This window comes from Labrus mixtus, chromosome 24 (assembly GCF_963584025.1).
Source record: "Labrus mixtus chromosome 24, fLabMix1.1, whole genome shotgun sequence".
NCBI classification, from domain to species: domain Eukaryota; kingdom Metazoa; phylum Chordata; class Actinopteri; order Labriformes; family Labridae; genus Labrus; species Labrus mixtus.
Window position 1 is genome coordinate 6,357,810 of NC_083635.1, and position 24,522 is coordinate 6,382,331.

At 40.7% G+C, this 24,522-nt stretch overlaps 1 protein-coding gene and 2 long non-coding RNA genes across 5 annotated transcripts; 1 reads left to right on the plus strand and 2 right to left on the minus strand.

Moving 5' to 3' along the window:
* Positions 1-273: 273 nt before the first annotated feature.
* LOC132959540 (probable ribonuclease ZC3H12C) lies at positions 274-6,277 on the plus strand. The gene is made up of 5 exons (XM_061032638.1): positions 274-1,097; positions 1,401-1,540; positions 1,636-1,870; positions 2,071-2,177; positions 2,671-6,277. Exons 1-5 carry the CDS (start codon positions 304-306, stop codon positions 4,239-4,241), a joined length of 2,847 nt encoding a protein of 948 aa, XP_060888621.1. The 5' UTR covers positions 274-303; the 3' UTR covers positions 4,242-6,277.
* Positions 6,278-17,246: 10,969 nt separating this feature from the next.
* Positions 17,247-18,689, minus strand: LOC132959723 (uncharacterized). Of its 2 annotated transcripts, none has more exons than XR_009667077.1 (3): positions 18,533-18,689; positions 17,576-17,653; positions 17,247-17,318 (listed from the first exon to the last, which is right to left on the minus strand). It is a non-coding gene; the product is annotated as an uncharacterized LOC132959723 (long non-coding RNA). The 2 variants fall into 2 exon arrangements; XR_009667076.1 differs by having other exon boundaries at positions 18,528-18,689.
* Positions 18,690-19,622: 933 nt separating this feature from the next.
* LOC132959699 (uncharacterized) lies at positions 19,623-21,939 on the minus strand. 2 transcript variants are annotated; one of them, XR_009667069.1, is made up of 3 exons: positions 21,786-21,939; positions 21,388-21,486; positions 19,623-19,945 (listed from the first exon to the last, which is right to left on the minus strand). It is a non-coding gene; the product is annotated as an uncharacterized LOC132959699 (long non-coding RNA). The 2 variants fall into 2 exon arrangements; XR_009667070.1 differs by lacking the exon at positions 21,786-21,939 and adding an exon at positions 21,597-21,769 and having other exon boundaries at positions 21,388-21,468.
* Positions 21,940-24,522: the final 2,583 nt, after the last annotated feature.

The window sequence follows — 24,522 nt, forward strand, 5'->3', positions numbered from 1 at the left end:
ATTCCTGCAGTATTATTCTATTTCAGGGGCTAAAACACTTTGAGGTTACTGAAGGTTTTGAAATTGCTTCAGTAGCTTGCACAGCGAGCAGCTTCATAACGACTTCATTATCAAGCTCAGGTTATTATTTTTAGTCTCTGACGACAATTGTTGCCTCTACGGACGGATTTTCACACTCGCTCCATCCTCTGTTTCTTTTTCAGGGCCCCAAATGAGTCGATCTTTGTGAGAGGGCAGCCTCCCCCCCCCCCCCCCCCCCCCCCCCACCCCACCCCCGGTGTGCTGGATGTCTGTGACGGATCCATGGGCCAGAAGGACCATGTGGAGGCAGAAGCAGGCCACGTCCTCGACCTGGTGCTGGACTTGGAATATCTCCACGTAGCAGGGGCCGACCGACAGGCTGGCGGCGCTGACGGGCCCCCTGCTATGGAGGAGCAGGGGGACACCTCCAGCAGCGGCGGCACCGTCGATCCGCCTCCTCCGCCGGGTTCAGTGGACGAAATAGCGGGTTCGGGTGTAGGGGTCGAGTCGGCGCCACCTTCCCTCGACCCAGATGGAGGAGAAGCGGGGTTAACCCACAGTAAGAACACCCACCAGCCGCTCTGTCGCACCCAGTGTGTAGACTTGGGCACTGAGGGTCCTCCTGAGCCCCCGTCTGAGCCCCCGTCTGAGCCCTCAACAGAACATGAACCTGACACACCAGTCCAGTCCTCCTCACCTGAGCCTCCATCCAACCCCGCTGCAGCAGAGCCAGCTCCTGAATCAGGCGGGAAGGAGTACCAGGCGAAGCTGGACTTTGCCCTGAAGCTGGGATACTCTGAGGAAACGGTGCGGCTGGTTCTGTCCAAGCTCGGCCCAGACACCCTCATCAACGACATACTGGGAGAGCTGGTCAAACTGGGCACCAAGTCGGACGGCGAGCAGCAGGCCGCATCGCTGGCCTCCACGTCGTCATCGTCGTCCACCTCCTCCTCCTCCTGTGGATGCTCCGACCTCCTGGATAGCCAGAGGTCGGACTCGCCGTGCCTGTCAGAGTCCCTGTGTGACCAGGACAACCTGCGGCCAATCGTGTTGGACGGCAGCAACGTCGCCATGAGGTCAGCGACCATTAGACAAGCTTCAAGAACCAAACCAATGAAATCCAGTTAAAATAACTTTTGTAGTGTTTATAATGTTTCTGCATTATATGTTATTCTATATTTGTTTTCAGTTACCAGGGTTACTGACTCACATAACATTTTAGCTTTTAAGACGGACGTTTTTGAAGTTTAAGAAGCGTTTGAAAATATCGCCAGAATTGACTTTAATAATCCCAATCAGTTGAAATACCATTTCTCTGCATAGTTCTGCCGATTTTTAATTGTTTAACAATCCCCTTCTGCCTCTACTACCTCCTGTAGCCATGGCAACAAGGAAGTGTTTTCCTGCCAGGGCATCCAGCTTGCAGTCGATTGGTTCCTTGAGCGCGGCCACCATGACATCACAGTGTTTGTGCCGGCGTGGAGGAAGGAGCAGTCTCGCCCCGACGCCCCGATCACAGGTGACTGCAAGGCGCCGTCCAGCGCGAACAATGAGATTATTAAATGGTTTAGAAGCGGCTCTGTGAACGTCGCCTCGACCTTCTCCCCCCCACAGATCAGGAGATCCTGCGTCGCCTGGAGAAGGAGAAGATCCTCGTCTTCACTCCTTCGCGGCGCGTCCAAGGTCGCCGCGTGGTCTGCTACGATGACCGCTTCATCGTCAAGCTGGCCTACGAGTCGGACGGAATCATCGTCTCCAACGACAACTACAGGGACCTCGCCAACGAGAAGCCCGAGTGGAAGAAGTTCATCGACGAGCGGCTGCTCATGTACTCTTTTGTCAATGACAAGTAAGTGGGGGTGGATGGCTTTGAAGTCAGATCGTATAATTCCCCCCTTTGGTAACTCATTTGTCTGACATTTGGTTTTACAAACGCCACGACAGCTGACATTTTCACTTGAACTTAATAGGAAAAACTAGCGCTAATTTTACACTCTCTGTCTCCACGTCCAAGTCATGTAACCATCGTGTCCTTCCTTACCCTTTCAGATTCATGCCCCCAGATGACCCTCTGGGTCGTCACGGCCCCAGCTTAGACAACTTCCTGAGGAAAAGGCCGATCATGCCTGAGCAGAAGAAACAGCCTTGCCCATACGGTGAGAACACAGATACTGCCGAAATGCACCAAAACCTACAAACGCTACAATAATGAATCAATATTGATCAAAGCAAAAGACATACTTAATAGAGGTGCTAAGTGCTAAGGCTAGCTCTTTAACTCAGTAGAAAGCCAAGTGGAGCATCAAGAAATTCAGCCAGTCTCACAGATGGCTGGAGTAGATCCTGAAGTATGTACTTATTTTGAATTATTGTTTATCAGTTTTGATAAGTTTCATAAGTTTCTGTTGATAATTAAGACTTACAGCTCAGGAAAATCAGAAATTCAGGATCTCAAATATATGTGAAGATTACATTTTTCAATTCAAGTAGAGGAAAATGAATGAACTAATTGATTTTCTATTCTAATTGAGCTGAAGAAAAGGGGTACAGCTTAAGAAAGCAGATCAAAGTTGACATATTGTGTGTTTGATAGTTGCTTCTGTATATTAACTAGGTAGTAAATCTGTCGCCGTCTGTCTTTTCCTCCAGGAAAGAAGTGCACTTACGGCCACAAATGTAAATACTACCACCCTGAGAGAGGGGCTCAGCCTCAGCGTGCTGTGGCTGACGAGCTGCGTGCCAGTGCTAAGACCTGCGTCACCACAAAGCACCAGGCGGACCCTGGCCTCGTGAAGAGCCACAGCGTGCCGGCTGGCAGCATTGAGGTGAAAAAGGGAGCCCCGAAAAGACAGTCAGACCCAAGCATCCGCGCTCTGTCATACGGTGATGCCGAGGAGAAGCTGCTGGCTAAAAGTCGGCTGGAGAGCCAGAAGAGCGGTCTGTATGGCAGCAGCGGCAGCAGTAGTTGCAGCGGGGGTTTAACCCCAGCTCCTCCATCTGGTCTGAGCCTTCCCCAAGAGCAGCAGCCCCGAGCGCCCACTCCTCATGCTCTACCAGCCCCGGGCCATGATCTTTACCCTCACTGTGAGTCTCCAGATTTAAGCTACTACTCTGTAACACGTGCCTACTCGGGCCTGAGCCTCTCGTCCAGACGGAGCCCGGACTGCCGCTTCCCCAACGACTCAGACCTGCGGATCGGCTCAATGGGCTCAGCGGGATCCGAATGTGGGAGCGAGAGCAGCGTGAGTTGCGGCAGCAGCTGCGACTCCTACAGCGAGAGGCCGTGTCCTGGGTGTCCTCCTGACACCTTACTTGAAGACGGCATGCATTTCACGAACCCGCACAGTCGACTGTATCCCCATCACCCCGCGTCAAACCATGATCTCTGTGGACTCCATCCCGCTGAGTACACCAACATCCAGCACAGCCACACGTCTAATCCCGCGGTCCACAGCTACCACCTGAGCGTCGCACGCGGGCCGACCTGCCCTCACGATCAGCCTCCACCTGACGCCCCCCCAAAGCGCCCACTCTACCCCTTGCCCCCTCATCTCCAGCACCAGCCGCTGGCGGCGCGCTCCAGCTGCCCGGGGGACTACCACTCTCTGCCCCAGTCCAACCCTCACCCCCCCGGCTCTCCGCTGGGCCGCTGCCTGGCCCCCACCCGAGCAGAGAGCGTGTCAGACTCACACCTGTACGAGCACCTCTCCACCTTGCACCATCACCACCGCACAAAAGCTCTGCCCGGGTGGGACTCGTACTACAGACAGCCTCATTTACCTCCATCTAGGTACGAGCAATCGGCCTATCAGAGCCTGCCGGACACGCGGCAGTCTTCCTGGCATTCCCCTCCCTGGGCGCAGGACGGCTACGCCCCACACCACTCCTCTCACCCAGCCCTGCACCCATCCCCAACACATTACCTAAACCACCCACCGCCCCGATCTCACTCTCCTCACCCTCCCCACCCATCGAGCACCCCTCTCCCTCCGTACAGCTCCCACCTGTCAGTGCCCTCTCACGCCCAACCCTCCTACATGCACCCCGAATCCTCTGCGCACAGCCGCTACGAGGACGCGAGGGAGAAGGTGTATGTGAACCTGTGTAACATCTTCCCCTCGGAGCTGGTGAGCCGGGTGATGGCAAGGAGCCCCCACGTCACGGACCCCCAGCAGCTCGCAGCTGCCATCCTCACGGAGAAAACCCAAACGCGATACTGACGAACACAAAAAGAAAAAAAAAACAATCATCACAAACAAAGAAAACAACAACTTGCCTTTTCAGTCGGTGGAAGCGCGCTGGGTTGCATGGTTGAAATGTAAATACAGGAATGCTTTTGGATGATCTGCAAGGAAAAACTTTTCTATTCTTATGGAATTAATGAGACAATGCGTAAGTTTGTAGGAAATCAAATGCTGAAGATAACCCAAATACAGCTCTAGTCACTGCGCACGGCCGGCAAATCAACCTTGAAGAAATTCAGAAGGAGCAAATATTTGATGAAACCTGACTTAAAGATTTTTTATTTATTAAGTAGATATTTACAACTAATTCATCACTTGCTCAATTGGTATCACAAATATCTAATATGACTGAAATTAAGGATTGTTTACATTTTCACCGACATTTTAACAGCCGGATCTGAGTGGTTAGGAAAATCCACACAGGTTCTATGTTGTGTCAGGATGTCACAAGAGCAGAATTTGAAACTTAAATCAAATGATGTCGATACCTGATTTAACAGTGCAGCAACAAAAATAGATTTTCCAGTGGGTAATTTGTTTTTTTTTTGACTGAAAATGACTGAACTACTCCTTCACACCGTTTTTAATTGTACAAATGTATTGGCCATAATTCAGTTCCGAAACATCGCCAATGAACTCGTCCAATCAAGACGCTGCTTTGTTTCTTTCTTCTCTGCGTTTTGTTCAGATATGACTGTTTATAAAACACTGGTACTTTCCCATTCGTGTCATTATTAGAATGAAACAGTATCGTTTTCAATCACGTGGCATCAAAAAGTATAGACTTTGAAAACCTCTGTGCACTCTACTTAATCTAAGACCCGAGTTAAACAGAGTTTGAACATATTTCGTGCATTTGCAAAGCGCTCGATGGTTGGGATTTTCTAGCACATTACTGTAAAGAAATATTCACAGACACATTCAAACCTAATTTCATTTGTACTTCCAGTACTCCATCATCACATGCAATTTTCAAACTCTGACTTGACTGAGGTGTGTGTTCTATATTTATCTCTTTGTGTGTGTTGAGTGTCTGAAAGATGGCCGTCTTGTTGAAGATGACGTCAGTATTGTTCAGAGTTGTAGCTGTAGAGATGGGTGACCCTGTCGTGTGTACCTTAGTTTTAGTAAGGGACATCTCTCTCTCTCTCTTTCTCTCTCGCTCTCTCTCTCTCTCTCTCTCTCTGGCCCTTTATTCTGGGTCAACCCTGGTATCTGCTACAGACAGAGAACATCAGAACACGAGTCAATCAAACATGTAGAAATATGTAAATATATTTAACTTATTACTTTGCTTTTGTTGAACAGCATCTAGTGTTGTCTGTAGCAGATCCCAGCTGAATCCATGCTAGACAGAGAAAACCTTGTTTGATACAAATTGTATCATTAACTAAGTCGCTGGTGTTATATACAGTACATGGACTTGTTGATCTGTATTTACCAAACACTCGCTGTTTTGTTGCTAAATGAGGAAGTGCGTCGACAACGGCTTCGTTCCAGTCGAGGCATTCCGACTTTGAATCTTGTGGAAATTGCTTTGAGACAATTATTCCACGTTTGCTATGAAACAAAGGGAGTTGTCTGCCTACTTTGTTTAGGTATCACAACCTGTTTATCTGCGCTTTTTTTTGGGGGTTTGAAGCTGGCTAATGTTTTTACAGGGGCTCCAATGAAATCACATGAGTATGCTTAGGTGAACTGGTTCATGGAGGTTGGGGTCCGTTCATTTTAAGTTCTTTATACTTCTCTGTTTAGGAAGTTAATATCCAATTAAATACATTTAAACTGAATGCTTAATATAATAGAACATTTGTTGTTTAATCATTAAGGAATCATGTAATTAAGTGGACAGACCCCAACCATGTTTACTAAATATTAAAATTGAGATAAATCCTGTATCCCATGGTGGGCATTTTGAATGAATACCTAAGCACTATCTGGCGTTTTTGAACATACTTTGCAAATGTTGCCTTAAAAATTTGACGTATATAGAGACAACAAAATATCCAAAATGAGAAGATTAAGAATTATAACTACAGCTGGTAAAGTTTCTCTACCTGCTGGCTGGTTTCCAGACACAACTGTTTAATCGTTCTGATGCTGTCAAGTCGACATTACACTACCTAACCTCTCACTGCAGAATTTTCAAATGTTTCAAACAATATTTGACTTTAAAAGTTCTTGATATGTGGCCAGATTGAAATGTTAGGAGTATTTATATGTAGTAGAAAAGTGGCCATCAGGGGATTCTATAAAGTAAGCTCGTCATACAGTTCATCACAAGCCAGCTACATAAAGCCCACAGGTTCTTTTCCAGTCCAACGTGTCCCATTGTACTGATCATGAATACTTGTACAATAACACGTGCTGTTGATGGGAGAACCTTTTAGTACATTGAAGAAGCGCCTGCGTTCTGGCCTCCTGGCACTGTGTGTCAGTGTGGCACCTGAGCGTGGGCCCAAAGTAATGCCTCTTCATGGCATTGTGCTTATGACACATCCAATACTCTGAACTATGTTCAGCTATCTGTTATGCATGTTTTTTTCTGCATGTTTTTCTGTGGTTTAATTTGTATATATAGCTATTCTTTGTCCTGGATGTTTTAAATTGCCATACCTGTGACATAATGCTAGCTGTAAAGATTTATCTAGGCTTACTTATACACAGAACTGACTTCTTCTACGATTAGTGTTTCTTTAAGTATTGGTTTCTGTATGAGACCTTTCATTGGTTAGTCAATGAACTTGATTCTCAGATAGTGAAAATGGAAACCCTTTTGTTAAATTGACTTCTGTGCTGTAGGTTAAACAATGCTGTCACGATTATTCTCTGTTCTAAATTATATTTACATTATCCAGTAGAGTAACAGTGTGACTTACTGATTATTGTGTTAATTAAAGAAAGTACTACTCCTACAAATCATGATGTCCTTGCACTTTGTTCAGCAAAAAAAAATCGAGTAAGTTAGTAAGCACACACACACACACACACACACACACACGCTTCCTGTCGTCTTAGTGAGGAGGACGCTGCTGGAGAAAGAGGATTTGAAAAGAGACTTCCACAGATGTCTCTGTTATTGGACTTGAGCACAGAGGAACTATTCGACGGATAGATGTGGATGTTATCAACTCGCAGGCTGTGACAGGAAGGTAAACAGCTGATGACAGCCTGATTAACCGTGAGCCTTAGCATTAGCCTTGTTGTTAATCTTCACAGTGTTTAAAAGTGTGTCTGATTGAAGTTTTCTTCGTATTTGAGTTAAATATAGACTCAGATCGTAAACAGGAATATTTTAAATAAGACCTTTGATTGTTGAAATAAATCACAAAGGTCGACTTAGAAGTTTAAAGTTTAACCTGATATCCTTCTGTGCTGCTACATTGTAGAGACAGGTAACTTTGCACATGTTAATGAAGACATATTGAAGATGTATTGTTGCAGATTACATTACATCAATGCATAAAGTGTGTCATATATACTTTCCTCAGATCTGCTTTGAAATGCAAATGAAACCCTTCTGTTTCTGGATGAACAGCTTTGTTTGTAATTGAGTGATAATGATTTAAATCAAACTTCTACCTTTGAAAAGTTCACTAATAAGTCCTTTATAATCAGGTTTCTTTTTAATGTGGAATCTTTACTCTCAAATGATCATTTTTTATGACAAAGTGAGGTTTTATTCCTGTTCATCTTCCCTCAGGCAGCTCTCTATGTAAACAAGGATGAGGCTCCCCCTAGTGGTTGGTCTTTGTATTGACCAATCATCCACCATCCTGTATCACTATGTACTGTATATAAATATATACAATCAGAAAATACATTTTCAGGCTATTTCCCATGCCTTTAAACACTCAACATAAAATCTAGTGTGAGCTAAAGAATTGTTTTTTATTATAAGACAAAATAGGGCAACAGCTAATATCCATCCTCACATGAATGGTAGTTCTTGTCGGTGATGATGAGATGAACTTATTGATCCCTGTGGTGAAATTAGATCACAGCAGAAACAAGACGCATGGAGAAGAAACACACACACGCTGCTGATCTAACATCACTGCTCTGAAGTGACAGTGAACACATCACAGCTTTTATCATCAGTGGTATTGATCAGCATCATTAGAAGAATCATTACCATCATTAGCTGTAACAGAATGTAACAGCAGATCAGATGAAAACAGGAGCATTGAACTGTCCGACTAGTGGACTGAGATTTATGACAGAGCAGCTCATCAACTGTTTGTCATCAATCTGTGATGATTAGAAACACTGAGCGTTTATTCATCAATGCTCAGGACTACTTTTGATGTTAATATTTTGCAGATAAGCTTAATTTGTAACAGACATAAAGTAATGTCTCGCCACTTTTAAAGAGATAATTAGAGGTGCTTAAGTATAGTGAAAGGACAAATAAAGCCAGAATGGGGGGGGGGGGGGGGGGGGGGGGGTACATTAGGTACATTTCTTACATTTAGAAAAATGAAACCAATTAACTGATAAGTACAGGCCATGATGTGTGACGGACAATATCGAAGGTGTAATACACAACTTTGTCCACATGAGGGCGCCACATTCAACGCAAACTACAAGGTCCTCAAGAACTGACTGAATAAAAGTCTCTCATTGATTTAAATACAGCTTTTCACAGTAGACACACTAAAAGATGCAGCACAAAACAAACGTATAGTACTGAAACATTCAAAGAAGACGTCCTGTGATGTGTATGTGTTACTCTTCTCTTGATGCAGTAGATAGCTGTGACCTCGTTGCTCATTTCATGCCTTAACAGAGAAACATCAACACGTCTGTATATAAATATATTTAACATGATCTGTCTGCTGAAAACCTCAAAAATATTTAACATTATTTATTTTTGTATGTAAACAATGCAAATGTTACCATCAATCATTAACAATAACGACGTTTATAGACATCAAATATGTGATTCTCCTCTCTCTGCTTTATGTCAGCGCTGTTTTTAACATTTTTTACTTCAGTATTTGGGTCATTAATTACGTCATCGTTACAGGTAACAAACATTATTTATCCCACATGTCGAACTAAACAAAGCACGCTGCATAAAAAGAGGCTGAGTGAAAGGAAAAGAAAGACAGAAAAAAGTGGAGGGAGGAGTCATTATAAATAATGTAAAACTTTCTGAGCTTAAAAATGAGAATGTGAGATCCAAGATGTAATGCGCTGCTTTGTCCACAGGGCGGCACTGTTGACCCCGAGTTCCCTTTACATGTGTGTCAAATAATGTGAGAATGTCTTCTGTGTGAATCAGAATCAAACTGCAGTCTGTCAGAGCATTTCTGGAATATCTCATTTATCTGTTTACGATGTTTGTCGTGTTTTGTGGATTTAACTCTGCAAAAAGAAAAAAAAATACATACAGGAAATACTATTGAAGAAGACGCTTACATTTTATTTAAATGCATCAAAAGTACTTTAAAATAGACTTATGTGTGCATGCTGTGTTGTGTTTTGACCACATGGGGGAGTTGAGGAGCAGGACATCAATTTTTCCACATGTGTGGCGGAAAAGAAAGAAAAACAATCTTATAATTACTTTAAATTGTGACGCAAAATGAAAACTATAATATGGATCTAAAATATATTGTTGCAGGAAGTTGTCATTAATGTGCACTGAGCTGCTGCAGGCTTCACATCAGTGGAACTAAAAGCGACATTATAAAAGTATAAAAGAGAAACACACTTTTATGTCACATGAACGTAATTGAAACACGTGATGCATTCAGGGCCACACATCCTTTTTGTCTGTCATAATCAAAGTCACCTGCATCTTTTTCTAAGACTAACGAGTCCTCTATTGACCAAGACGTGTAAGAACAAACCTTCCCACCAGATGGCGCTGTTTCTCCATCAACATAAGAGCTGGTTAGACGTGAATGAACCACATCAGCAACTTTATACTATCAAATATTGTGATGATGTTTCTTTGTACTGAAACACTGAAGCGGGACTCAAACTCAGCACTTCCACCATGGGAGCCTTCAGAGTTAAGAATCTAATCCCTTCACACTTTGGGATTTTCTCCAGGTGTATTTGGACTTTAAAATTCACTGGACCCAGGTGAGGTTCGAACACACGATCCCCGTCAAAGTCATAATTCTTTCCATTTTTGTAGAGAAGAACATTAATTTCACATTTTTAAAATCTAAAATACAAGAATCTTCTGGTGAGAGTGAATGCATCTTCCCCCTTATTTGTTTTTACATTTGTTTTTATGTGATTTTACCACATCCTCCGGGATAAAACCTCCACTTTAGTTTTCTCTGAGCAGCACAGAGTCAAGAAGGAGGAGGGACTGCTCCCAGAATAATTATTCAGTCAACACTTGTGATCTCCGGTCTCTTGCGGTGCAGTCAAGCAGCTGGGTTGTTGAACTTAGAGAAAAATGAATCCAGCCTTTCACTTAGTTGAGTTGCTCGTTCTAATAAGATGTCTTTAACCTCAAGAGTTCATTCAACCTGACTCCTTTCCTTTCATTTTCAACCTGAAGGACGGGAAACAGATATGATTATCAAATTGTTGCATTATTTCTTTATTTTAAGATCACAAAGTGAGAAGCTAAAACTTAATGTATTGCTTTGGGAAGGTTGCAGAGACAAATAAGGACTGGATTTACAAAGCAAAATAAACTTTACAACTAACCACCAGAGGGCGCCCTCTCTATATAAAGCATTTATTTTAAACCTTTAACTTTAATTAGAGTTTTTGTTTTGTGACAGTTAATGTATGGTAAAGATGTTTCTTAAGACCTTATACTTCATGTTTCTATATTATATTCTACATTTAAACTTTGAATTTAAGTTTGCTTCAGTCTCATAGAAAAGCCTTAAAGTGAAGTTAAACACAGATAATTTACAGTGAATGATGAAACTCAGGTTTATTCCAATCATCACAATGTTGTATAATCACAAACATTTTTTGAGTTTTATTAACTTGATGAACTAAAATGTGTTTTTCTTCTCCAACAGGAACTCTGTTGACGTCTTCCAGGAGGATCCCCCGTCGGTGGCCGTCTTCCTGCTCAGGTAGGAGACTCAAAGCTTTCTTAATGTTTTATTATGTTCCAGGTTTTAGGTCTTATAGATGTTTAGACTCAGTTATTTTAATCTTTTGACTTCATCCTTTTTGGAGGATCATCAGGTGTTTAATGAAACACTACATTTTTATAATCCTTATTTCATTAAACATTAAGGAAAACAATCGGCTATATTATCGCCATTTGACCATCTTGTACTTAAGGCTATAATTAGTCCTCATCCTATTTCAAGCCCACAATAATAAGACACCCAGTAAATGCTGTCACATGGATGCAATCTGTTGACTTTTCTTTTTTTTAAATCCAAAATAGGGCATCCAAAATCAATTATTATTTTTGAGGGATGTGTGTCAATTTATAACCCTGTGTTAACATGATTTCCCTTTTCTGTTGTTTTCTCTCTGTAATAAAAACTATTTTGGAGACCATGGGCCTGGCTGGCAGTGTGTCACCTCCCAAAAAAATGGGACAATCTTAAAAAGAAATACAAAGTATGTAATTTGTGCATTCAAATTGAATTTATTCATACAAATTAATAAACTGACTTCTAAAAACTTGAGTCTAGAGTAAAATTTAAATTAATATCTTAATATAAGTTTTGTCCTGAGTAAAAAATGGTACAAAGAGATGTCAAGCCTAATTGTTAAGTGATGGGAAAACCTTTTAAATGCAAGTTGTGGATGTAGTAGATTTGTAACGTAGAATTCCCTTTTTCAAGTCACTGCATCATATCAAGAGTACACTGGCATGGGGCTCGCTTTTAAAGGACATTTATCTAAAGGAGGTTTGGGAGTTTGAATGTTTCCTACATTTAATATTACTGTGACACAATGATGCATAAATGTCATATATTGTTGCAAAGGAAACATTGTGTGAGACACAATATAAGGAGTGGAAAATATCCATTCTCGAGTCTAAATTGGCCTTTTACATTTGTTAAAAAGGAACTAATAAATGTCCAAAAACTTCACAAGAACATTTGTAGCACCTACACACCATGTACTGGTGATCTTCACCTCCTAAACTTTCAGTGCAGCTCGTTTGTTTAGCCTGCTGCAGTCCCAAACCTCCTTTAAAAGTGTATTGAAAGGTAAACGTCCAGAACAGGAAGGCTGCTCTTAAGGCTGCCAGGATTTCTGACCATCCCTGAAGAGTATTTGATCGTATACTTTAGGTCTTCCTTCATCCATGTTTTGGGCTCACAGCTCAGCCTCTGATAGCCGTAGCTTTCTAAGCCTGCTCTAGCCTTTTACGAGCACCATCCACCCGACGCAGCAGAAACCCGCTTTTCCACCGTCACACATGTAAATGTACTTAACTGCATGACCAGAAATGAGTCATTTTAGTTTTCTAGACACATGAACTCGAGCTCACGTATTGCATGGAGACTGCACTCGACTAACTGATCAAAGGCCTCAGTCACCCATCTGACACATGTAACTTATTTGTTTTGAGAACTCTGTGATGTTGGACTACTGGTTGATGATGGGAAGAAGATGAATGCAATGCATAGCCTCTCAATGTAGCAAGCAAGACATCAGACAGGCGACACCTTGTGTGCTGTATTTACTGTATGCTGTCCTAGTGGTCTTGATTTCAAATTTCACAGAACCATTTTAACACTGACATTTCCCTCCCAACTCTGAGCTCATGTCTTTCCATCTCTTTGTAAAGGGAGCTTGAATATATCAGTTAGACCAGATGGGCGCTACAGATGTTTCTCGCTCTCTTTTCTTTGGTGAGCTTCCTTTCTCGAGCACACCTGTAGATCAAAAGTTGCTAACTCGAGTCGTCCACTCAACTTTCATGGGGATTTGCAAACTTTTGCACAGAGATTACAAGAAGAAAAAACTTGCTGTACTGGATCTAAATGTCACTTTTTAAATCTAGTGCTGTTCACAATTGTTTTTATGCATTTTTTAAAATGGTTATAAGTAAGACTCTAATTAAAAAGTATAGGTTGAAAATAAATGCATTATATCGTTTATAAATCACTTTATATAGAGAGGGCGCCCTCTGGTGGTTAGTTGTTGGTTACTGCACTTAAATAATAAATGAATCAGACTGCTGTTTCTTTGAGTAAATTAAACACAGAAAGTTGGATGAAGAGCTTTTACTTTTTAAATAAAATAAATGAAGTTTATTCATATTACTTTATCAAGATGAACATTTAATCTCTGAGCTCTGTGAACAGTAATGTTTAGAAAATCATTTTACCTCAGAGCTACAGCACAGAGCGAGGAAACATCATTCTACTGTATGCTATACAGAAGTAACTGCACTATTTATATTTTTCAACACATTTATGTGGTGGAAAAAAAGCTGAATCGTTAAAAAGAGGAAACATTTGTGTTATAGTGACTGTTGGATGTAATTGTAACCCAGTCCCAGCAGAGGGCAGCAGTGTAATATGAATGCATGATGCAGACCTGACGAGGCTGTTAACCTCCAGGTGAGCTATACTGTAATATTTACAGTCTATGGTTGTAAAGTGTAGAAGTTACATTACAGCCACAAAGAGTTAAAACCTTCAATATCATGTAGATCATTTGAAGCACAACAAAGCATTTAATTATAATAAAATATATACTTTAAAACAGCTGTCGTTATTTTTAGCCATCACATATTCATAATGAATGTGTGTGTATGCAGCATGTTTCGTGTAAGTAAAGCCAATATGTAGCCTATTACATTATATAATCATGGGGAACTTTATCACAATAAATAAATGGAGCAGAAAATACTCAAAGTAAAGTACAAGTACCTTAAAAAATGATGAATAAGTGGAGTGATTTAGTAATCCCATCACGACTGTTAATAACAGGCCTCTCCATTCACTGTGATCAGAGCTGATTGTCCACAATTTCTGAAAATATTGTGATGATGTTTCTTTGTTTCTCAGCACTTCCACCATGCGTGCCTTCAGAGTTAAGAATCTAATCCACCACGCCACAGATGCCCTTCACACTTTGGGATTTTCTCCAGGTGTATTTGGACTTTAAAATTCACTGGACCCAGGTGAGGTTCGAACACACAATCCCCGGACTCAGAGTTAGTCCTCTAGCTCACCTGGTGAACAAGGCCAACCCGCGGGGCACTGCAGGGCCCTGCTGCACACCCACCAAAATGTCGCCCATCAATATGCTGTACTTTAACCACAAAGAGCAGATAATCTATGGAAAGCTCCCATCCATGGTGGTCGACCACTGTGGCTGTTCTTGAGGAGACCCTGGTGTCTGCAGGACACAGAAGCTTTGTTTTCAGTGAACGGGATGCAAAATATTTTGTCTCAAGAAAATAAGAAAAATATATTGCCTAATATGTCATGGGAACACAATCTGCTTTCTTCCTCAGTAGTGAAATGCTCCAACGTACACAAGAATATGCAATCAATGAAGTTACACTTAAGATTCTTTGAGAGACTAACATGCATGTGTGATTAACAGACAATGGATTTTAGTTAACATAAGCAGTAAACAGTTGCTTTATAATTAAAAAAATATGTTATCTGTGATTAAGTCAAGTCACATTTATTTATAAAGAAATAAAACAAAGAAAGCAGTTTGAATTTGTTGTATCTAGAACAAGAAAGGTGAAAAAAAAACATCCAAATGCAGTAATTCACAGAGTGACCACAGGAGGGCGCAGTTTCACCTTTAAACTCCATCTTTACACATTAGTATCTCAAACTAACTTCGGCGCTTCAGTACAAAGTTTTCACTCATTTATCTGCTTCTTAGACACTTTGGAGAACGACAGGGAAAGGAAGAGAGAAACTGGAGGTAAACATCATTAAGCAGTGAATTTATCTGTGGGTAAGAATTCAGTCAGTGTCCTAAAGACCGGAAAACAGGTTAGCTTCGTCCCCTGCTAACGAATGCAGTGAGTTACCATGGTGACCCGAGTTTGACTTCCTCGTGTTGCTTGGTTACCAAGAGTTCAAAGTTTAAAAAAAACATAAAAACAAGTAAATTACATTAAGAAATATTTTTTATCAATAAAACATTTGATTTTTGACTTAGTGTTGTTTATGTGTCCTCTTATTTATAACTTTTTCATTTCTTCCATAGAAACTTTCTGCGACACTTCCGGTCGAAGCTTCCGGTAATCACGGCCAGGTGTGTTCAGGTGTTCTCAGGTGTGTATATCATTGTTTCGACCAGGTAAGCGGTGCGGACCGCGGGCAGTCTGGCTGTCGATCAAGGAGGTGGAAGAAGAAGGAGCCGGGGAAGGAAAGATGAAGTCTAGATACTCAGTGAGTCATTCAAAGTTTTGTGTGAAAAGACACAAAATAGAAACACGTGGGGCTGTATGCTAATGCTAACACGTGGGCTAATGCTCATGCTAAATGTTTGTTAAGCGGAAACATCGTCAAAGTAAGATGATGATAACATTTATCAATATTATGAAGGTAACTTTTGAACTTGTTTTCTCCTGTTAAACTAATTGTTTAAACACCGGGTAAAAGTAAAGCCACTTTTAAAACAAAACTTATAATTTAAACTGATATCAGATTGAAGAGTTGAAATAAAACAATAACCTCAATTTAAGTTTATTGACTAATATGTAAATTAGTTAATCCGAGGTAAAATGATTTTCTAAACATTACTGTTCACAGAGCTCAGAGATTAAATGTTCATCTTGATAAAGTAATATGAATAAACTTCTTTATTTAATTTAAAAAGTAAAAGCTCTTAATCCAGCTTTCTGTATTTAATTTACTCAAAGAAACAGCAGTCTGATTAATTTATTATTTAAGTACAGTAACCAACAACTAACCACCAGAGGGCGCCCTCTCTATATAAAGTGATTTATAAACGATATAATGCATTTATTTTAAACCTTTAACTTTAATTAGAGTTTTTGTTCTTGTGACAGTCAATGTATGGTAAAGATGTTTCTTAAGACCTTATACTTCACGTTTCTATATTATATTCTACATTTAAACTTTGAATTTAAGTTTGTTTCAGTCTCATAGAAAACCTTTACAGTGAATGATGAAACTCAGGTTTATTCCAATCATCACAATGTTGTATAATCACAAACATTTTCTGAGTTTTATTAACTTGATGAACTAAAATTTGTTTTTCTTCTCCAACAGGAACTCTGTTGACGTCTTCCAGGAGGATCCCCCGTCGGTGGCCGTCTTCTGCTCAGGTAGGAGACTCAATGCTTTCTTAATGTTGTTTTATTATGTTCCAGGTTTTAGGTCTTATAGATGTTTAGACTCAGTTATTTTAATCATTTCATCCTTTTTGGAGTGGATGATCATCAGGTGTTTAATAAAATACCACATTTTTATTATCCTTAATTAAACACCTGATGTTCCTCCACTACAAAAAGGATGAAATGATTAAAATAACTGAGTCTAAACATCTATAAAGACCTAAACCTGGAACATACTAAAACATGAAGAAAGCATTGAGCTCCTACCCAATGGGGACGTCTGTGACGCCTTATTGTATTGTGATGATGTATAGAAAAAACACAGTTCATGTCTGTTCAATATTTTATTGTAATAAAACTACTGCTGTGTTCATTCTGCATCATAGTGACTTCTGTACCTGTGGATGAGAGAGATGTGTTACATCTGTGGTCAGGCTCTGGTTATCTGCCAGCTGTGTTTTATTTATAGTAGTTTACAGCTTTCATGTCTGTTTGAGGAAACTTGTTTCTTGTAGTCTTTAATTACATTAAATTTTAAAAAAATATTCAAACAAGTTCACAGCATGTGACTCCAGAGGAAACAACTACAACGAAACTTTAGGAATTAAAGATGCTGACAACACAAACATGAGACAAATTAAGAGTTTAACATTTTATTTATTATGAAAGTGGCAAAGAGAAAACAGACAATAAAACTTTAAATCTATAAAGAAAACTGCACAGAAAAGCTACAAGTTAGTTAACAGGTAAACTTTAATCCAAAGAAAATCCTTCCAGCTGCAGCACAGATCAGAGTTCTCAGAGCGAGGAAACACCTGGAATATCAGACACAAGAAACAAAGACATCAGGGTTTAAAGTTCAGTTCAGGTTGCATCTATGGGTCATTTACAGCTAGAATTGTACAATACGTGAAAAGTAAACGGGCCATTCTGATACTAATTTTTAATCATTTAATTAGGTCAAGAGAATCGCTACATCTACATCAAAGAGAGTGTTGAGATTAAAATTTAAAAGAATACGACTGTGACTCAAACAGTTAAAATAAAAACAATAACCAAGAAAAATACTCACCAGATGTTGAAACAGGTGAGGCAGCGTGGTGTAGCATACATGTTAACAGCTCTTCATCTTGTTTTGGTCAGGCTGCCCCTAAAAGTGTTTTAAACAAAAAACACATCACAATTAGTTTAAACGTACCAAATGTTTGTTATTGTACAGTGTCTGGAGATAACTTTCCTTGTGATTTGGAGATGAGTGAATAAAAATGGACTGATGAATGAAAGTTAACATTAAGCAATAAGCATGTTTCCTAATAGAAAATCATTAACATTAAACAAGACGATTGAAACAGCTTGAACAAACTGAAAACAGTTTCTATTTTTAATTAAAATGCAAATCAAACATTTTTAACATTCTCTCTGTAGAGCTGCTGGTTGAGTGTGTGAAGAACAAAGACTTAAAGAAGGTGAGTGACAGTTTCAGACCTTCACGCCGCACCACCCGAAGGAGGGAGCCACCGCCGCACCACCTGAAGGGAGCCGCCGCACCACCCGAAGGGAGCCACCGCCGCACCACCCGGAGGGAGCCACCGCACCTGGAGGAGGGAGCCACCGCACCACCCGAAGGGAGCCGCCGCACCACCCGAAGGGAGCCACCGCCGCACCACCCGGAGGGAGCCACCGCACCCGAAGGAGGGAGCCACCGCACCACCCGAAGGGAGCCGCCGCACCACCCGAAGGAGGGAGCCACCGCACCACCTGAAGGGAGCCACCGCACCACCCGAAGGGAGCCGCCGCACCACCCGAAGGGAGCCACCGCACCTGGAGGAGGGAGCCACCGCCGCACCTGAAGGAGGGAGCCACCGCACCTGGAGGAGGGAGCCACCGCCGCACCTGAAGGAGGGAGCCGCCGCCGCACCTGAAGGAGGGAGCCGCCGCCGCACCTGAAGGAGGGAGCCGCCGCACCAGAAGGGAACCGCCGGACCTGAAGGAGGGAGCCACCGCACCACCTGAAGGGAGCCGACCTCACGTCACTCGACTCGTCCGGCTGCAGGTGACGTCATCACGCTGCCAGTGCAGGAAGTAAAGAGATGGTCCTCTACATCCTCCACAGGTGTGTGTACAGTCCTCCACCTGTTTGGTGCACGTAGGTTGACAGTCAGACAAACTCCTCCTTTCATTTATTCACCAGATTGAAGAAGGAGTGAAAACTACAAGACAAGAACATTTAGTTTAGTCATTACCAAAGTTCTACAATAAACAATAAACTAATACAGGACAAAAGAAAGCTTAGTTGTTACTAATGCTAAGCTACATGCTAATGCTAAGCCACATGTTATGTTACATCAATCAGATGCAATACACAACAAATTATAACAAGGCTAATGTTAAGCTACATGCTAAACCTTAACTTAAGTAAAGTGAAGGAACTTACATTTCTGTTGCTGCCTGCTGTGTGCAGTCTTGAAGATTAAAGAAGGAACCCTCAACTTCCTGCTTCCTTTATAGGCAGGGCACTTCCTGTTTGAACAGTCACTTCCTGTAGCAGTACCTTTACCTGTACCTTTAAGAGTATACCAAATAACCAGATGTAGCTCATTAAAAGAATCCTTAGTAGTTGTTTTATTTACCATTAATGAATGTATGTGGGTTCTTTTCAACATAGGTATGTATGTAGTTTTATTCAAAATAGGAATATGTAGTTTTTTTCTTTCTGTATTCTAGTGTTTGAATAAATGGGAAACTTTCAATGACAGGCTTGTAAAACAATAAGTCAGTTCAATCAATCTTTATTTTGTAGAGCGCCAACTCAATACAAATGTTATCTCAAGACACTTTACTAAAAGCAGGTAAGAGAGAGTCTTGTCTGGGTTAAAGGCAGGGTTGATCATTTTCTAAAAGTAGTATTCCCTCAGTGCTCCGTCTGCACCCAGAAGCAGACCTCAGCTCATTGCTTTCATTGTCAGGACCAAAAGACAATTTCAACCACAATCTTAAAAAGTGGATCTGGAGAAAATCACCAACCCTGCCTTTTAAGTAGTTTTTAGTCGTTACAGAAAAACTGCAGTAAGTACAGATTCTATTTGTGCTTGAAAACATCTAACATTGAACTGAAACCATGAGGTTTTTAAAATGCTAAACACTTTATTTAAATGTTAACAGAGTGTAGATGATGATGCTGTGTCTGTATCTGTGCTCTGATCTCTGTTCAGTCTATATGTGATGATATATGTGCCATCATAAACACAAGACACCAAAAGAAGCAGCAGACACCGTTGATGTCTGTTCCTCGGGTGATGTTGTCTCTCTCTCTCTCTCTTCTGTTGACCAGGGGGGAGACGGTCCTTCACCGAGCTGCGTCCCTGTGTCAAAGAACTATCTGTCATTATCTGGTCCAAGCAGGAGCCTCGCTCATCAAGACAGACCTACAGGTACAGTTCAGCTCGCACCCAAAACACACGCTAACCTGCAGGTTTTAAAATGGATATCTGCGTCCAGTTCTCACCATCAGTGCAGTCTGTGTGTGTTCGCCTCAAACCGGCATCTTCTCTCATTTTGTTCACATTTCCATGGAGGTTTGGAGCCTCACTGGCTGGACTCAGCAATGACCTAGATCCAGAGAGAGGAGAGGCAGACAGTGACATTTCTACATAAATAGTTTCTTTTATCACATATTTATTCACATATCATGTAAACAGTGTCTCTAGTGACTTCACTGATGATCCATATTTTATATTATTTTATATAATAAATAAAATCTTATGTCATGAACAATGGACCATTAATGAATTTAGGTTAGTATGTCGTTTTTAAAAAAACGTTAGTCAGTGAATTATATTAAGTACATTATATTTAGTACATTATATTATATTACATTATATTTAGTAAGTTAAGTAAGTTTCATCGAACACACAAATCAAAGAAAACAGACAATACAACTTTAAACTAAATCTATAACTAAACAAAACTACAGCTGAAAGATAAAAACAACAAACATTAAAGACTAGACAACAGCTAAAAGGTAAATAAAACAACAGCTAAAAGGTAAATAAAACAACAGCTAACAAGTAACCAATACAACAGCTAAAAGGTAAATAAAACAACAGCTAAAAGGTAAATAAAACAACAGCTAACAAGTAACCAAAAAAGCTAACAGGTAAACTAAGACAACAATCTCTTCATCCAGCCTTCTGTGTTTAATTTACTCAAAGAAACAGCAGTCTGATTCATTTCTTATTTAAGTGCAGTAACCAACAACTAACCACCAGAGGGCGCCCTCTCTATATAAAGTGATTTATAAACGATATAATGCATTTATTTTAAACCTTTAACTTTAATTAGAGTCTTACATCATTGTTTGCTAAATTATTTATATTAAAGCTGCATTTTTACTTTAGACCTTTTCCTTCATTTTACTTTTCAAACTTACCTTTTAATCAATTTAATTAGTTTATTTTCCTTTGGTTTTCTTAATGAAAATACCACAAACCTTTTTATTGATTTAATTGAAATGATTAATTTGATTGAACTGCTTTTTTTGATTAGGATTAAAATATTTGATACGAGTACATTTTACAGCTCAATGAGATAGTTCAGATTAAACACATAAATTAAAAGGAAACATTTACAAGTTAAAAAGGTTGCTTTCATATGCTCATAAGTCTTCTTCACCTACCTTATGTGCTCCATTAACATTCAAACATAATATTAAGTTCATTGATAATATCACAGTCTGTGATCACAGAATATCACAGACTTTTACTTTAGGAGCATCTATGGCTCATTTACAGGATTGTACAATACGTGAAAAGTAAATGATACATTCTGATACATTACTCATTTTAAATGAACTAACTGTTTTTTTCAACTGAAAATACTTCTTACCTTTGTGAAAGAAAAGTCAAATAATATTGTTGCCACGAGCGGAGCAAATACGAGGAGGACATCAGCAACCTGTACAAACAGCTGGAAGACAAGAATAGACTAAAGTCAAAGACAAGACACAACATTAGAAGACAACCTGCTTAAAGATTCAAACTAAATACAAATACTTTCATTTTCTCAATTATTATTATTCATTTAATTATTATTACTTGATGTCCTTTTCTTGTAATAATTCACAGGATGATGAGATCAACCAACAGAGTCTGGCTGACAAACTCAAGGAGCAGAAGATGGACCAGAGGAGGTTTGTCTCTCAGCCTATGAAATACAAAAGAAATATCAAGTATTTTCATTTAAACATGGATTTCATAAGGATGATCATTTTTGCATGAACTCACTCTGACCCCACGTCCCTCCCAGGAGGAGCTGTGCCGGCTGCAAACGGAGAACCAGCTGGCCAAGGAGGAGGTGAAGGAGGTGCTGCAGGCGCTGGAGGAGCTCGCCGTCAACTACGAGCAGAAGAGCCAAGAGGTGGAGGAGAGAGATCAGACCAACCTGCAGCTGGCAGACGAGCACAAGACGGTACAGATATGTTTTAGGAGAAAGTGTTCATCTTGGGTTCTGCAGAAACATACAGACTGTTTTACGTGAGTGTGTGTGTGTGTGTGTGTGTGTGTGTGTGTGTGTGTGTGTGTGTGTCTGGTCCTACTCTCGTAGCAGCAGTGATGTCTGTGAGCTGTGAGAACGGACACACACATTTATATACACACACACATCTTTCACACTCTCAACGTCTGTAACCTCCCCCTCATCCTCAGTCCTCAGAGTCAAAGGGGAACAGCTCAGCGGTGGAGGAGGAGTTCACCGTAGTTCGGCTCTACATCAGCAAGATCAAGTCTGAGGTCAAGTCTCTGGTGAACCGCAGCAAACAGCTGGAGAGCACGCAGGCCGACGCCCACACAAACATTCAGGCCAATGACAAGGAGACATGATGGAGACGAGGACATCGAGGTGAGGACACAAATCCCTTTATACATCTCCACAAAACTCTGGAGGAGCAGCTGGAGAACCAGCTCACCACAAGCAGCTCAGCCGCCTCAGAGACCAGATCCAAGACCAGCAGAGGATGATGGACGAGCTCATTCATTTACAATCATAAACTACTTCAATTAGAAGTGCCAGATTTCATACACTCAAGCAGACAGCAACATTAACTCTGGCCACATTATACATTTTATTTTCCTCCTTTTTGTTTCAACCAGGGCCTGTAACTGGAGCAGACTCATGACAGACAGCTGGAGAAAGATGCAACACTACAGAAGCTCATGTATGTACCAGCTAACACATCACATCTCCATTATTCATTAGTATGTGTGTCCTCAAGTCATCCACATTTTCTGTCCAGACTGCTGAATGATCAGAGGATCAGATCAGAGGATCTGAAGGGCCTTCAGCAGACTGTGCTGAGTATTTCATCCCCCCATTTAAAGTGTCATGTCATTTAAAAACCCAACAGCTTTTGGTCCTCGTTGTCTGAACTCAGCTGAGTGTTGTAGTCAAGACCACACTAAGACCACACAGAGTCACAAATATGTGTGTGTGCAGGGAACCTTTTACTCACTTAACACCGGGAAGGTTGTGGTCGTAACCGGGGAGTGAAGTTATTTCATGTTTTTTCCTTCTAGTCCCAGACTGAGACCTTCAAACTGTGGACTCTGATTGGCCTTTTTTTGTTAACGATGCTAGGTCACCAAACCAACAGATCACAAAAGTTCAAATGGACTCAGTGAAAGATCGAGAAACATCCATCCAACACAACCAGACGAAATCAAATGAATGATCACTTGTCTGTCCATGTAGCTTTGTTTCTGAACATCTGAACTCATCGGTCTTCTTATATCTGTGAATCTGTAGCTCTGGATTTATCAACAGGAAGTGCTCTGGTTATTAACAGGAAGTGCTCTGGATTTATCAACAGGAAGTGCTCTGGATTTATCAACAGGAAGTTATAAAGGAAACAGGAAGTTGAGGGTTCTTTCTTTAATCTGCACACAGCAGGCAGCAACAGAAATGTAAGTTCCTTTACTAAAGTTAAGCATTAGCATGTAGCTTAACATAAGCATGTAGCTTAACATTAGCCTTGTTATAATTGGTGACGTATTGCATCTGATGTAGCATAACACGTGGCTTAGCATTAGCATGTAGCTTAGCATTAGCATGTATCTTAACATTAGCCTTGTTATAATTTGTGACGTATTGCATCTGATGTAGCATACCACGTGGCTTAGCATTAGCATGTAGCTTAGCATTAGCATGTAGCCGCCGTGTCTGTCGTCTCTCTGCAGCTGTACACCTTCAGTATGATGAGTTTGGTGAGTGATGTTTGACTAACAGTTAAGTTTGAGTCATGACATGTCGGGGTGTTAAACAGAAAGAAGACGATTGAAACAGCTTCAACAAACAGTTTTATTTTGAATGAATTCAATTTAAAATGCAAATCAAACATTTTGAACCTTTTCTCTACAGATAGATGAACTAGACCTTTTCATTTCTACATACTCACATGTGTTCAATGAGGAACCTCTTTGTCTTTGTCTGTCCAAACTAAATGTAGACTTTGTCTGTGTCTGTCCAAACTAAATGTAAACTTTGTCTTTGTTTGTCCAAACTAAATGTAAACTTTGTCTTTGTCTGTCCAAACTAAATGTAGACTTTGTCTTTGTCTGTCCAAACTAAATGTAAACTTTGTCTTTGTTGGTCCAAACTAAATGTAAACTTTGTCTTTGTTAATCCAAACTAAATGTAAACTTTGTCTTTGTCTGTCCAAACTAAATGTAAACTTTGTGTTTGAATTTCAGGAGCTGCACCTGAAGGGAGCAAAGAGATGATCTCCTCTTTTGATTTCTTCACCAGATTGAAGGAGTGAAAACTACAAGACACAAGAAGTTTAGTCATTACTAAAGTTCTATATAAATTCAAACAATAAACTAATACAAGTTGTTGCTAATGCTAAGCTACATGCTAATGCTAAACCTTAACTTCTGTAAATGAACTTACATTTCTGTTGCTGTGTGCAGATTGAAGAAAGAACCGTCAACTTCCTGTTTCCTTTATAACTTCCTGTTCCCTGAATGA